At 48.6% G+C, this 12005-nt stretch overlaps 1 protein-coding gene across 1 annotated transcript in view; it reads left to right on the forward strand.

The window, feature by feature from the left end:
* Positions 1–12005, forward strand: part of ANKRD42 (ankyrin repeat domain 42) — a 19719-nt gene continuing 7714 nt past the window's right edge. Inside the window, exons 1-8 of the mRNA XM_068146097.1 lie at positions 1–156; positions 425–542; positions 1559–1722; positions 3568–3675; positions 3969–4088; positions 6740–6875; positions 10692–10892; positions 11830–11955. Of these exons, the coding sequence (XP_068002198.1) occupies positions 524–542; positions 1559–1722; positions 3568–3675; positions 3969–4088; positions 6740–6875; positions 10692–10892; positions 11830–11955 (874 nt within the window). The 5' untranslated portion in view covers positions 1–156; positions 425–523. The remainder of the gene's footprint in view (positions 157–424; positions 543–1558; positions 1723–3567; positions 3676–3968; positions 4089–6739; positions 6876–10691; positions 10893–11829; positions 11956–12005) is intronic.

The following is a 12005-nucleotide window of genomic DNA, read 5'->3' on the forward strand; positions in this document are numbered from 1 at the left end:
CTGCTGCTGTTTGTTTGTGCAGTATTTTGCAGGAGGGAATCCTTGTTCCTCACGGAAGCCACTCGTCACAGGGCACTGAATCAGCCCATGGAGCTGGGGGAGGTGGAAGTGGAGTGACATAGAGCCACAAGATCAAGCAGTGTGTTACAACACAGGGTGTGTTACTCTCAGCCTGCATTATTGAAACATCTTCAGCCCTCTGTGCCCTTTGTGGCACCCCCAGATCTGCCTTGATCCCTACTGTCATGCTAGAGATTACATGAAAACAGGCGCTGGTCAGCTGCAAAGGCTGGTTTCCATCAGAGTTACTGCTTTTTGCACACATCACAGGCATGTTCATACCATGCCTCATTTATGTTCTTTAGGGGTTGTTAGCTTGTATTACATAACAGGTTTTACTACTGCTGTGGTTTCTTCTCCCCAGGTGGAGAAGCAGAGGCACGAGTACTTCACACCTACGTTTTCCTGCTTGCTTGCCTTGCAAAACAGTAGCCCATCTCTTCAAGTGCCTTTGGGGGCTGGAATGATGACTACTCCAGAAGGTGAGCACTAGCTGTTTCAGGTTCCTCTTATGTTTGCCTAGCTGAAATCAGCCCCCTCAGCCATTGCATGTTCTTGCATCACATGTTTCTGTTCAAAAGTTTTGGCAAGATATCTAGGTGTTGCAAGGGGGTTGGATATGGAAAAAACTGAAAAGGACTACCATTGTTTCCAGTCACATAGTGAATCAGTGGAAAGGCATGCAAGGTAATACTTGACCCCACTGCTTCTACATTTAGAGCTTGATTCTGTGCCACTGAGGTCAGTGAAAATGTTACTGACTTTGGTGGGAACAAAATCCTGGGCTGCCAAGAGTGAGCTGTGACAGAGCAATGGCATAACTCTAGCAGGAGTGACAGAGGATAACTAACCCATTGCAAACCCCCTGCTTTTCTACAGCAGCTTTTTCTGGTACCAGCTTGTCCTTGAACCTGTCTGTGTAGCTCATTCAAGAGCAATTGCATGGTGTGCTCACCTGCTGAGGGCACTGGTGCCCTTCAGCGTGCTCTGCTGCCCAGTTCTTAGGTAGGAGCACCAGGAGCATGGCCATGTGGAGCACAGGGGAAGTGATGGTTGAGAGCTTGTTTGCCCAGGTGAGAAGCCTTGCTGGTGCTGTACTTGGATATGTGACTAATGAAAGAGTTTATGATGCCCACAGCTTTGGAAGCCATCCAGTGCTGGTGTGGATCTGCTCCAGCATTTGCAGACATAGATGGAGTAGTTCTGCTTCCTGCCCTGGCGATGCTTCTTGTCCTCTTTCCCCAGGTCTTGCTCTTTTGGGTCCTTTTCTGTGGCCAGAGGGGATGTGGCTCTCTTGGTTTTTTGCACGTTGCTCTTTTTCTGACAATCAGAAGTGATTTAGGACTCCTGCTGAAAGGAGTCTCAATCTTGTGTTACTCTGAACACTTTGATTGGTTCCTGTGAATCTGACACCCTGATGTTTCTTTGATTCATCACTCATTTCCTGTCTCTGAAATGTTGCTGAACTGACTGATGTCCTTTGTTTATTCCTCTCTAGCTGTCAAGAAGCAGCAGAATTATGCTAGTGTGCATGAGGCAGTGAGAGCTGGTGATGTAGAACAACTTGCAGCCATGATAGAAAGTGGAGCTGATGTTAATGAGGTGGATGTAGTCCACAGCTTCACACCTTTGCACTGTGCTGCACACTCTGGGAGTCTGGAGGTAAAACACGTTTGTGTTCAGACACAGCAAGGTTTCTCTCAGTTAATGTTTTCCTCCTCTGGGAGAGGCTGAACACAGAATTGCTAGTTTTGATCAAGCTAAATGAATTAACTCTGCCAGTTTGTCTCATTAAATATATTCTCTAAAGAGCAGAAGTGCAGGATTTTAGGTGTTCAGTTTGCCTTTCTGAAGCCCCAGGTGGTTCTTATAGGAAGTGTTGCCAGAGACCCATCCTGGAGTACTGTGTCCAGCTCTGGAGGCCCAGAGAAAGAAAGACATGGAACTGTTAGAGTAGGTCCATAGCAGGGCCACAAAGATGATCAGAGGGCTGGAGCACCTCTCCTATGAAGAGAGAGAGTTGAGGTTGTTCAGCCTTGAGAAATTAAGGCTTGCAGAATATGTAAAGTGTTCTGGGGATGACTGAAACTGGTGAGGAGCAATATGAAGACATGCTCATTCTGTTTACCAGTGTCCTGTCCCATGCCTCATTTTCTGAAGGACTAGATCCAATGCAGTTCATTTTAACAAGTAAAGACATTGAATAAGCATGGAGGACTCAGCAGGTGCTTGGGTGGATGTTTTGAGCTTCCAGAAGGGCTGATTTGCTGCATTCAGCACAACATTCACCTTCCTCTTGTGGCCTCCTTGTGTAACCTTTATAGCAGTCTTGTCTTGAAGCAACAGGGCCATGAATAACCACACAAAAATTCATGTCCCAAGGACAGACTGGAAAGTTCTCACTAACCTCAAGAAATAGTAGGTGCAGTGCTGTTTTGGAATGTACAGAAACTGCCAAGAAAATGCTGGTCATGGTGAGGTCAACCTGAAGAGCAGATTGCTTACCCCCTGTTCTCTAAATGCTGCTTGAATCTCCTGCTTCGCCATCGATACAGTAGACTTCATTGAATTATCTGTCATCTGTTTGCCACTGAACTCCTTGGTGGAGACAGTGGAGGAACCAGAGCTGCAGGCTGTCAAAAAAGATAATAAATCATAATATTATATAGTCAAATTTTAACTGGTCCTGGAGCTATTTTTGGGTAGCTTTCCCTTGCAAGGAGTAGTGTCTGCTAGAAAAAGGGGGCTGTAACAAAACTAGGTGGTGGAAAGATAAGAGGTGACATAAGAAGATGGTGCTAGTCTTTTCAGTGGTGTCCTGGGATAAGGCAAGGGGCAACAGATACAAACTGGAATGCAGAAGGTTCCATCTCAGCATGAGGGAAAGCTTCTTCACTGTAAGGGTGATGGAGCCCTGGAACAGGCAGTCCAGAGAGGTTGTGGAGTCTCCTGATCTGGAGACTTTCAAGACCTGCCTGGCCACAGCCCTGGGTTGCTGGTGACCAGCCCTGGGTGATCCTGCTTTGGCAGGGGAGTTGGACTGGATGATCTCTGGAGGTCCCTTCAAACCCTTACCATTCTCTGAGTCTATGATTATGCACCTCAAGGAGCCTAGTAAATGAAGTGAAGCTTTAAAGTTGGTTCCTGCCATTAATTTGAGCTGGAATTTGAGTAAGCATGTTTGCATTGGTTTTTCCAGTGCCTTACCACACCCCATGTGCATACTCCCACAGATTGTTTTACATCTGGAAGGGTAAAATTGAGATGCCCTATTATAAAAATCAATGCTACAGTTAGTTATTTGCACTTTCTGTCCCCCTGGGTGCAGCCTGGGAAGTCTAACTCCCCTGTGAGTTGCCAGTGCACAAGTGCCTGGCTGAGGGATCCACTGGGGTCTCATTTCCATGATGGAGCATTCCAGTACTGTCTGGAAATCCTGGTCAAAGTGTGCCTTGGATGTCACATGATAAGAATAGTTAAGTAACCCCTGTGGTTTTGGTTGGGCAGTGCCTGCACTGGCTGCTCTGGCACGGAGCTGATGCGACACACGTAACTGTCAGAGGCTGGACAGCAGCTCACCTCGCCGCCATCCGAGGCCAGGATGCTTGCATGCAGGTATGTGCAGACAGCCACTCTCAAGTGAAAGGGAGTAGGGCAGAGTATCAGTCTGGACAAATTCATTACGAAGGTCAGCTGAGAGAGCTCCTAATGGAGCTATGAGTCAAGACATCTTGATGTCTTTACATCTGGAAGCAAGTCATGTTTGTTAACACCAGTGCACTCATTTGCTCTGCTGATTGGTGTTCTGTCAGGGCCCTGAGGTCATCCCAGAGTTACCCTGCTCATTGTCTGAAGTCGTCCTGCTTGGCAAGGTTTGCCAACTGAACTTCTGCTTTGCCTGTCTTTAGGCTCTGTTGATGACCGGCAGCGAGGTGGAGGCCGCGGATGCTGGCGGCTGCACGCCGGCACACCTGGCCACGGCCCACGGCCACTCCTACACCCTGCAGACCATCCTGCGAAGAGGAGCGGTGAGAGACTCCGGCCCTCGGTTCCTTGGGGCAGGGCCAAAGTCTGGTATCTTTTCCCAGACACCTCTCCCTAGCTTCCAGAGAAGGGCAACAAAGCTGGGGAGGGGTCTGCAGCACAGCCCTGTGAGGAGAGGCTGAGGGAGCTGGGGCTGCTTAGCCTGGAGAAGAGGAGGCTCAGGGGAGACCTCATTGCTGTCTACAGCTACCTGAAGGGAGGTTGTAGCCAGGTGGGGTTGGTCTCTTCTCCCAGGCAACCAGCGCCAGAACAAGAGGACACAGTCTCAAGCTGTGCCAGGGGAGGTTGAGGCTGGATGTTAGGAAGAAATTCTCCGCAGAAAGTTTGGCCATTGGGATGTGCTGCCCAGGGAGGTGGTGGAGTCACCATCCCTGGAGGTGTTCAAGAGGGGACTGGATGAGGCACTTGGTGCTATGGTTTAGTTGATGAGATGGTGTTGAGTGATAGGTTGGACTTGATGATCTCAAAGGTCTTTTCCAGCCTGGTTAATTCTGTTCTATTCTAGTTTGAGATGAGATTGAGGACTGTGGATTAATTACTGTTGGTGATTTTCCTTTTGGGTTCAATTTCCCTTTTTTGATTGTAAGCTGTGCTAGGGAAATGATGCAAACTTATAGTTTCATAGTTTCATTCAGGGTTGGAAGGGACCACAAGGATCATCTAGTTCCAACCCCCCTGCCATGGGCAGGGACACCCCACACTAGATCAGGCTGCCCAGAGCCTCATCCAGCCTGGGCTTAAACACCTCCAGGGACGGGGCCTCGACCACCTCCCTGGACAACACATTCCAGGGCTTCACCACTCTCATGGGGAAGAACCTCCTCCTCACATCCAGCCTGAATCTCCCCACCTCCAGCTTCATTCCATTCCCCCTAGTCCTATCACTACCTGATATCCTGAGAAGTCCTTCCCCAGCCTTCCTGTAGCCCCCTTCAGATACTGGAAGGCCACAATTAGGTCTCCTCGGAGCCTTCTCTTCTCCAGACTGTACAGCCCCAACTCCTTCAGTCTGTCCTCATAGGAGAGGTGCTCCAGCCCTCTGATCATCCTTGTGGCCCTTCTCTGGACACGTTCCAGCACCTCCACATCCCTCTTGTAATAGGGGCTCCAGAACTGGACACAGTACTCCAGGTGGGGTCTCACCAGGGCTGAGTAGAGGGGGAGGATCACCTCCCTCGACCTGCTAGCCACACTTCTCCTGATGCAGCCCAGGATCTGATTGGCTTTGTGGGCTGCAAGTGCACACTGAGAGCTCATGTTGAGCTTTTTGTCCACCAGCATCCCCAAGTCTCTCTCTTCAGGGCTACTTTCCAGCCAGTCACTGCCCAGCCTGTATTTGTGCCTGGGATTGCCTCGACCCAGATGCAGGACCCTGCACTTGCTCTTATTGAACTTCATGAGGTTGGCTTGTGCCCAGCTCTCCAGCCTGTCAAGGTCCCTCTGGATGGCCTCCCTTCCCTCCAGCCTGTCTGCTGCACCACACAGCTTGGTGTCATCAGCAAACTTGCTGAGGGTGCACTCAATGCCACTGTCCATGTCCCCCACAAAGATGTTGAACAAGACAGGTCCCAGGACTGATCCCTGAGGGACTCCGCTTGTCCCTGGCCTCCACTGGGACATGGAGCCATTGACAGCCACTCTTTGGGTGCAGCCATCAAGCCAGTTCCTTATCCATCTAGTGGTCCACCCATCAAACCCATGTGTCACCAGTTTGGAGACCAGGCTGTGGTGTGGGACAGTGTCGAAGGCTTTGCTCAGGTCCAGGTAAATGACATCAGTTGCTCGCCCCTCAGCTATTAATTTTGTCACCTGCTCATAGAAGGCCACCAGGTTGGTCAGGCAGGATTTGCCCTTGGCAAAGCCATGCTGACTGTTCCCAATCACCTCTTCACTATTCTTCTGAGCGAGTAGTGCCTCCAGGAGGATCTGCTCCATGATCTTTCCAGGCACAGAGGTGAGACTGACTGGCCTGGAGTTCCCTGGTTCCTCCTTCTTGCCCTTTTTGAAGATGGGGGCAATGTTTCCCCTTTTCCAGTCTGTGGGGACTTCACCAGACTGCCAGGACTTTTGAAATATAATAGAGAGGGGTTTAGCAACCTCATCTGCCAGTTCTCTCAGCACCCGTGGGTGTAACCCGTCGGGTCCCATGGACTTGAACACTTTCAGGTTCTTCAGATGATCACGAACCTGATCTGCACTTACAATGGGCAGTTCTTCCTCCCCGTCCCTGGCTTTGACTTCCATAACATTCAGGAACTTCAGGAAAGCCTCAGTGCTGTGAGTTAATCACCTTCCACTCAGGATGGCATTAACTGGGACTGGGTGCTGTGATGGCTGTGAGTTTTTGCAGTTGTACAAACATCCTCTGTAGCAAAGGAGACAAACTCCATATCAAGGGAATAGTGAGCAGCACAGCAGCAGAGGCATGTCCAAAACTGCACCTTCCATATGTGCATGGTTGAAATAAACCCAAGAACGTGCCAAGCAGCTGTCCTGGGGTGGGAGCTGCAGATGTGGGATGGACTTTGGCAGTGTTATTTGATGTGATTGAAATAGCCCAAGACAATGAATAGTTGATTCTATTTGTTTGTCCTGTGCCTAAGATTAATCAACGACCCTGCTGCTTCCCTTTCAGAATGTGAATGTTTCAGACAGGAGTGCCTGGAGGCCTATCCACTACGCTGCTTTTCATGGTCGCTTGGGGTGTTTGCAGCTTCTTGTTAGATGGGGAGCGTGCACAGATGCTGTGGATAGCAATGGAAACCTTCCAGGTACAGCAGGGTAAATCATGCAGTTGTTAACCTTTGATTTGCAGTTGTGCTGTGTGGTAATTGTAGCAAACAACAATTAATGCCCACCAGCAGCATTTGCAGCTTGATTCCAGGTAGTCAATATAGTTATTGCATTTTTACAGTGGTGAGGGGATTTATAGCATCCAAAGTATTGATCTGCTGGTGGTGGTGACCTGTTCACCTCCTGCTGCTGCTGAGGTATCTCCATTTAGCCCCTATCTGGGGCCAAACTATCGCAGTTACTCTGCCACCTACAGACACCTGCCCAGCAGGGAAGGGGAATCTGGAAAAGGAGAGAAGAGCCACAGGTTGAAATGAAAATGGATTTAATGAAATAGTCAAACTAATACTAATGTCAATGCAAGACATAGACAGTTACACTGAGCCTAACAAGTGCAGTAGTCACAGTATCCAGGAAGGCAGTTCTCAAGAGCAGGAGAAAGAAGAGGAACAAGGTAAGGAGGATCTCAAACAGGAAGCTCTAAAGTGAGACTCCCCTCTTCTCAGCAAACTTCTCCCTTTACACTGAGCATGATGCTCATGGTCTGGGATACACCTGCATCCAACTCCAGTCATCTGCCCTGGCTGGCTCAGAACTGCTAATGGCCTGCAGCCCATGCCTGGTCTGGGATTCTGTCCCAGCAAACCCAGCACACATGGGTACTGGAGTAGGGAGGAGGCTGTGTAGGTGGGAAGCATCTCCAGGGCACGTGGTGGAGCATGTGTGCCAGTGGGTGTCACAGGAGGAGAAGGGTAGGTGGGGCAGGAGGCTCCTTTTGGATTTTGTGCCAGGCTTATTGTGCCCCTGTGATCAGATTCTAGCATGTTCATCTGTAGGTTTTTGTACCCCTCTCTTTCTTAACTGATTTGGTGAAACCTCTGTTCACATTTACCTGCTGTTTCTTCATCCTGACTTCTGGAGTACTGGTATTCTGTGTGATCTCTAAGCTGTACTCTTTTCTTACTCATGGCTGTAGTTGGTTCTGCACTAAAATGAGCAGTGTTCCTTGCTCTTCATAGTTTCTCCAGTCTCCCTCTGCCTACCACACCACTGCCTCAGTAGCTTCTGTAAGTTCAGTGATGCTGTTTACAACCTGGATTCTTATTGCATCCTTTCAGCATTTTCCTGCTTGTGGGCTGTCACACTGCTCCAAAGAGCACCTTGGGTTTTTCCTCTCTTGTATCTTTTTAAGTTCCTTAAATCCCTTACCCTCTGGTAAACAGCACTTACCTAGTCAAGTGCTGTCTGTGCTCTGTTTGCAAAGCTTGGTCTTGTTCAAGCCTGGGAGGCTCTGGTATGCCTGCAGCACATCTGGTGTGCTGTCAGTAGGGAGTCATGGTGCTGGGCACGCTGATGGCAGTGTAGAAGGTGGGGTTTATTTGCATTTGGGAGCATGTTCCTGATAACACACTTTGATGGAGCCACAGCAAATGCCAGCACAGTTGTACTTAAATGCTCTCTATATCCTGCTTAGTAGAACATTACTTTTGTTGTTGGTTTAGTATCTGGAGCAGCCTGATCCTCTCAGCCTTTATTCTGTTTGATTTGCTCACATCATCATCCAAAGGAAAGAAAAGGCTTCGGCATGTCGCTAGTGAAAGGTTTATAGAGGCGGTGTGCTGTAGGGAGCAGCTTTTCCACAGCTTGTAAAACAGCCAAGGGAACTTAAATCATCTTTACATACCTCAGCTTCAAGCTCAGCTGGAGTGCTGTAATTTCTTCCTGAGAGAATAGTGACCTAAGCTGACTGAGTTTGCAGTGCCGTACCCTGCAAGTGAGGAACGGGCTGCACCTCTTGCACGTGTGACTTACAGCAGAGCCTTCAGTTACCTGCAGCATGCTGACTGTGTGGAGAGCTGTGGCCCATTCATTGTGCAGAGCAGGCTGTGCTTGGTAATGCAGTGTTTTGTTTTGTTTTCTCTCTGTGTTAGAGCCTGGGCCATATCCATGCTTCTTTTATCACCACTCGTGAAACCTGTTCTAAACAGAGTATTACTTCAATCATAGCACAACACCTGAATTTCTCCCCAGACACTGTTTCTTCACTTGACACTTGAGGAGAGCAAATAGTGTTGCTCTGATTTTATACAAGCTGACCAGCACTTTTATAAAGGGGATACCAGCACTGACTATCCACTGCCTGTTCATGATGCCTGAGAAAAGGTTTTCCAAAGTCCTTGGCACTAAGCTGCATATTTTGTGTTCCCATCACAGTCCCCTCTGGCTTTGGTCTCAGTTTCAAGTGCTCCACGTGCCTGAGGATGGGTTCCAGGTTGGGTATGGGCTACTGAGGAGCACACAGGTTAAAAGCTAGCTGTGAAAGGCTCCACTTGGTGTGCTCCACAGCATCCCACCGAAGCTGCAGAAGGACATGGACACAAACCAGTTCTTTCATCTGTTTTCCCATTGCCATCTCTGCAGCAAGCACAAAGCTTTTCTGACTGCTTCCTGCACAGGGCAGCCAGCCAATTGAAATAAAACATGGAAAAAGATTGTACCCCTGAGACTTCAGGCATCTGCAAGTGGGTTCATAGGGGCTGAGTCAGTGTTGCACCAGCTAACTAGTAGTTTGTACTTGACCTTTAAAGGGTGCTTCTTCCTTTCACTTCTCCCTGAGTAACTGACTCACTGAATAAAGTTAAGAAAATGGGGAAAACTGCCCTGATTAAGCTCAGGTTTCACTTTTAGCAATCATCTGTACCTAACTATTGTAATCTTGCTGTAAAACCAATGCCCATGGCCTTTTAGAGCAATTACACTCTGGGAAAGCTGTGAATGGTTTGCAGTAGAGAACTTGGATGTGCCAAAAATGGACTTGGTTTTGGTTTTGCCTTTTAGTCCTGGGTACATTGTACATGCATCACGGAGATAATGAGATTCTTGCTTGGAGACAAGCTAATCTTTTTGCCTGTAGAACCTCAGCCAGCTTTTCCAGGACATTTTCATGGGGTGAGAACAGATAATAAGCAGTTATTTGTCAGCTTTTTCCCATTAATGGGACTAGAGACTACTGTTCATTTCAAAATCATGAGCATGTTTTGTACCTCCTAGTTTGTGGTAGGTCCAGCACTCTAGTTTGGTTAAGTAACTAAACCTCAGCATAGCCTAAAGGACAGAGGAGGAAATAACTTTCACATGGAAGCAGTCTCTGCCACAGTGGCCTGGAGCAGCTCCTGCATGCAGGAACTGCCTACTACAGTTGAAAGGGGAAAATGTAGTAGCAGGCATGCTGTGAGTCGAGGCCTCTGCAGTGGGATGTACCTTCAAACACTCTGCCTGCTAAAGTGAGTGTCACTGTCCTCATTTTGTAGGCAGAGTACCTGAAGGTGTGATGCATCTTGTTTGTGGTGGCACAGTAGAGGCAGAACTACAGCAGCAGTGGCTCTAGTTTGTAATCAAAGGTACTGTTTCTGGCCCTCAGTTTTGAGTGTGCCTAGGATAGTGGAGGCAGACAGCTGCTGAGGAGTGGGATTTGTGTTCATGGGGAAGATAAAACCCCAGCACTGCACTCGCCTAGCTAGTGCTCAGTGGTCTCTTGGCAGCATTGTCTCCTGCAGTCAGCACGGCCAGGGAATCTTCTTTGCAGATGACAGCTGTCTTCTGCCTTCTGAACTCTGTCCTAGAGAGGAGCTGGACATCCCTGTTGGAACTGAGGCTGCCCATGGGTGTTTTGCAGTGTTGGGTGGCGCAGGTGCTGGTCGGTGAGGCAGAGCTAGCTGTGGGTGGGAGCAGTGCTTTCTGGGTGGGCAGCAGTGCTCTGCCCTAACACACTTTGCTTCTTCCTTGTGCTATAGCTCATCTGGCAGCAGTAGAAGGACATCTGCACTGCTTTAAGTTCTTGGTCAGTAAAATGGGCAGTGTCAGGCAGGCACTGGAAGCCAGGAACAACCACGGAGACACTCCAAGGGACTTGGCACAACGGTTCTATAAAGAGAATATTCTGCACTATATTGATGCTGTGGAAAGAGAGGGGAAGCATCCAGAGACACAGGGAGGTGAGTATGGATCAAGATGGTGTTAAAATAGGCCTTGGAATTCTATCAGCATTCTGAAAACCTATCTGAGCAGCAGCAGAACATTTAGCTTACTAATACAAGGAAGAGCTGTTGCTTCCCATGCTTGCTGCACATGCTGATAGCAAATGAGAGGGATACTCAGTGTGATCTACAAATGTTTTAGCTTTACCCATCATCAAAATCAAACTTGCCACTCTGTGTGTCACTGTGCATACCAAGTTATCTGTGTTCTCCTTCACTTCCAGCAGAGCTCCAGGAAAAGTGTGTCACTTTAATGAGTTTGCAGCTTCACCTGCTCACAACCCCTTGCTTGCATCGACTAGCATCTTAGCCTGCAAGTGTCCCTCTGGAGTTAAGGTTACTCACTAGCCAGCAGTACTGCTGCAGTGAGAGCTGCCAAAGGATGCAAGCATGGCAAGGTCTGTAAGGAGAGCCTTCAACAGATCAAGGACATGAGAGCTGCCCCTTCACCTCTCAATCTACCTGCTAGTTTTTTCCATCAGAGATGTATGGCAGTACTCTGCAGAATAACTGGGAAAAGCTGATTGTCTGGTTTTAAGCAGGGAGAAATGGTCTGCGTGCTTGCTCAGACTGGGGGTTTCAGAGCAGGCAAACGACTCCAGTAACCCCCAGTACTGCAACAACAGCCATCAACCTAAGGAATGGTTGCTATTTCAGGTTGATGGAATTAGTCTCTTGGCTGTGCAAGATGCCTGTAGCCATATCAAAGCCATGTTTAGGCAAGTCTGTGATGAACAGCGCTGGTTGTGCAGCTGCATTTTAACTGATGAAGCGTGCATTAACCTTGCTGACTGTAGCCACGAAGTCTCCATGCATGGGTTGCTGTAAGAGGCAAACGCGAGGGTGTTCAGTGGAGTTCCTGGCGATGGGTTGCAGACATGCATTTCGTTTTCAGTTCTAGCCTTCCCAGCCCACGGCGCTGCTTTCAAAGGGGACTTGTTAGCGCTTCGAAGATTAGTGAGAAGCGGAGCAATCAATATTAATGAGCGGGATGATGAGGGATCCGCTCTCCTGCACAAAGGTCAGTGATTATGATCTCTCTTTCAGCCTGTTATGGGTGGTTGCTGACTT

Source organism: Melanerpes formicivorus, unplaced genomic scaffold (assembly GCF_026170545.1).
Source record: "Melanerpes formicivorus ecotype bairdi unplaced genomic scaffold, bMelFor1.0.p_v2 SCAF_1, whole genome shotgun sequence".
NCBI lineage: Eukaryota > Metazoa > Chordata > Aves > Piciformes > Picidae > Melanerpes > Melanerpes formicivorus.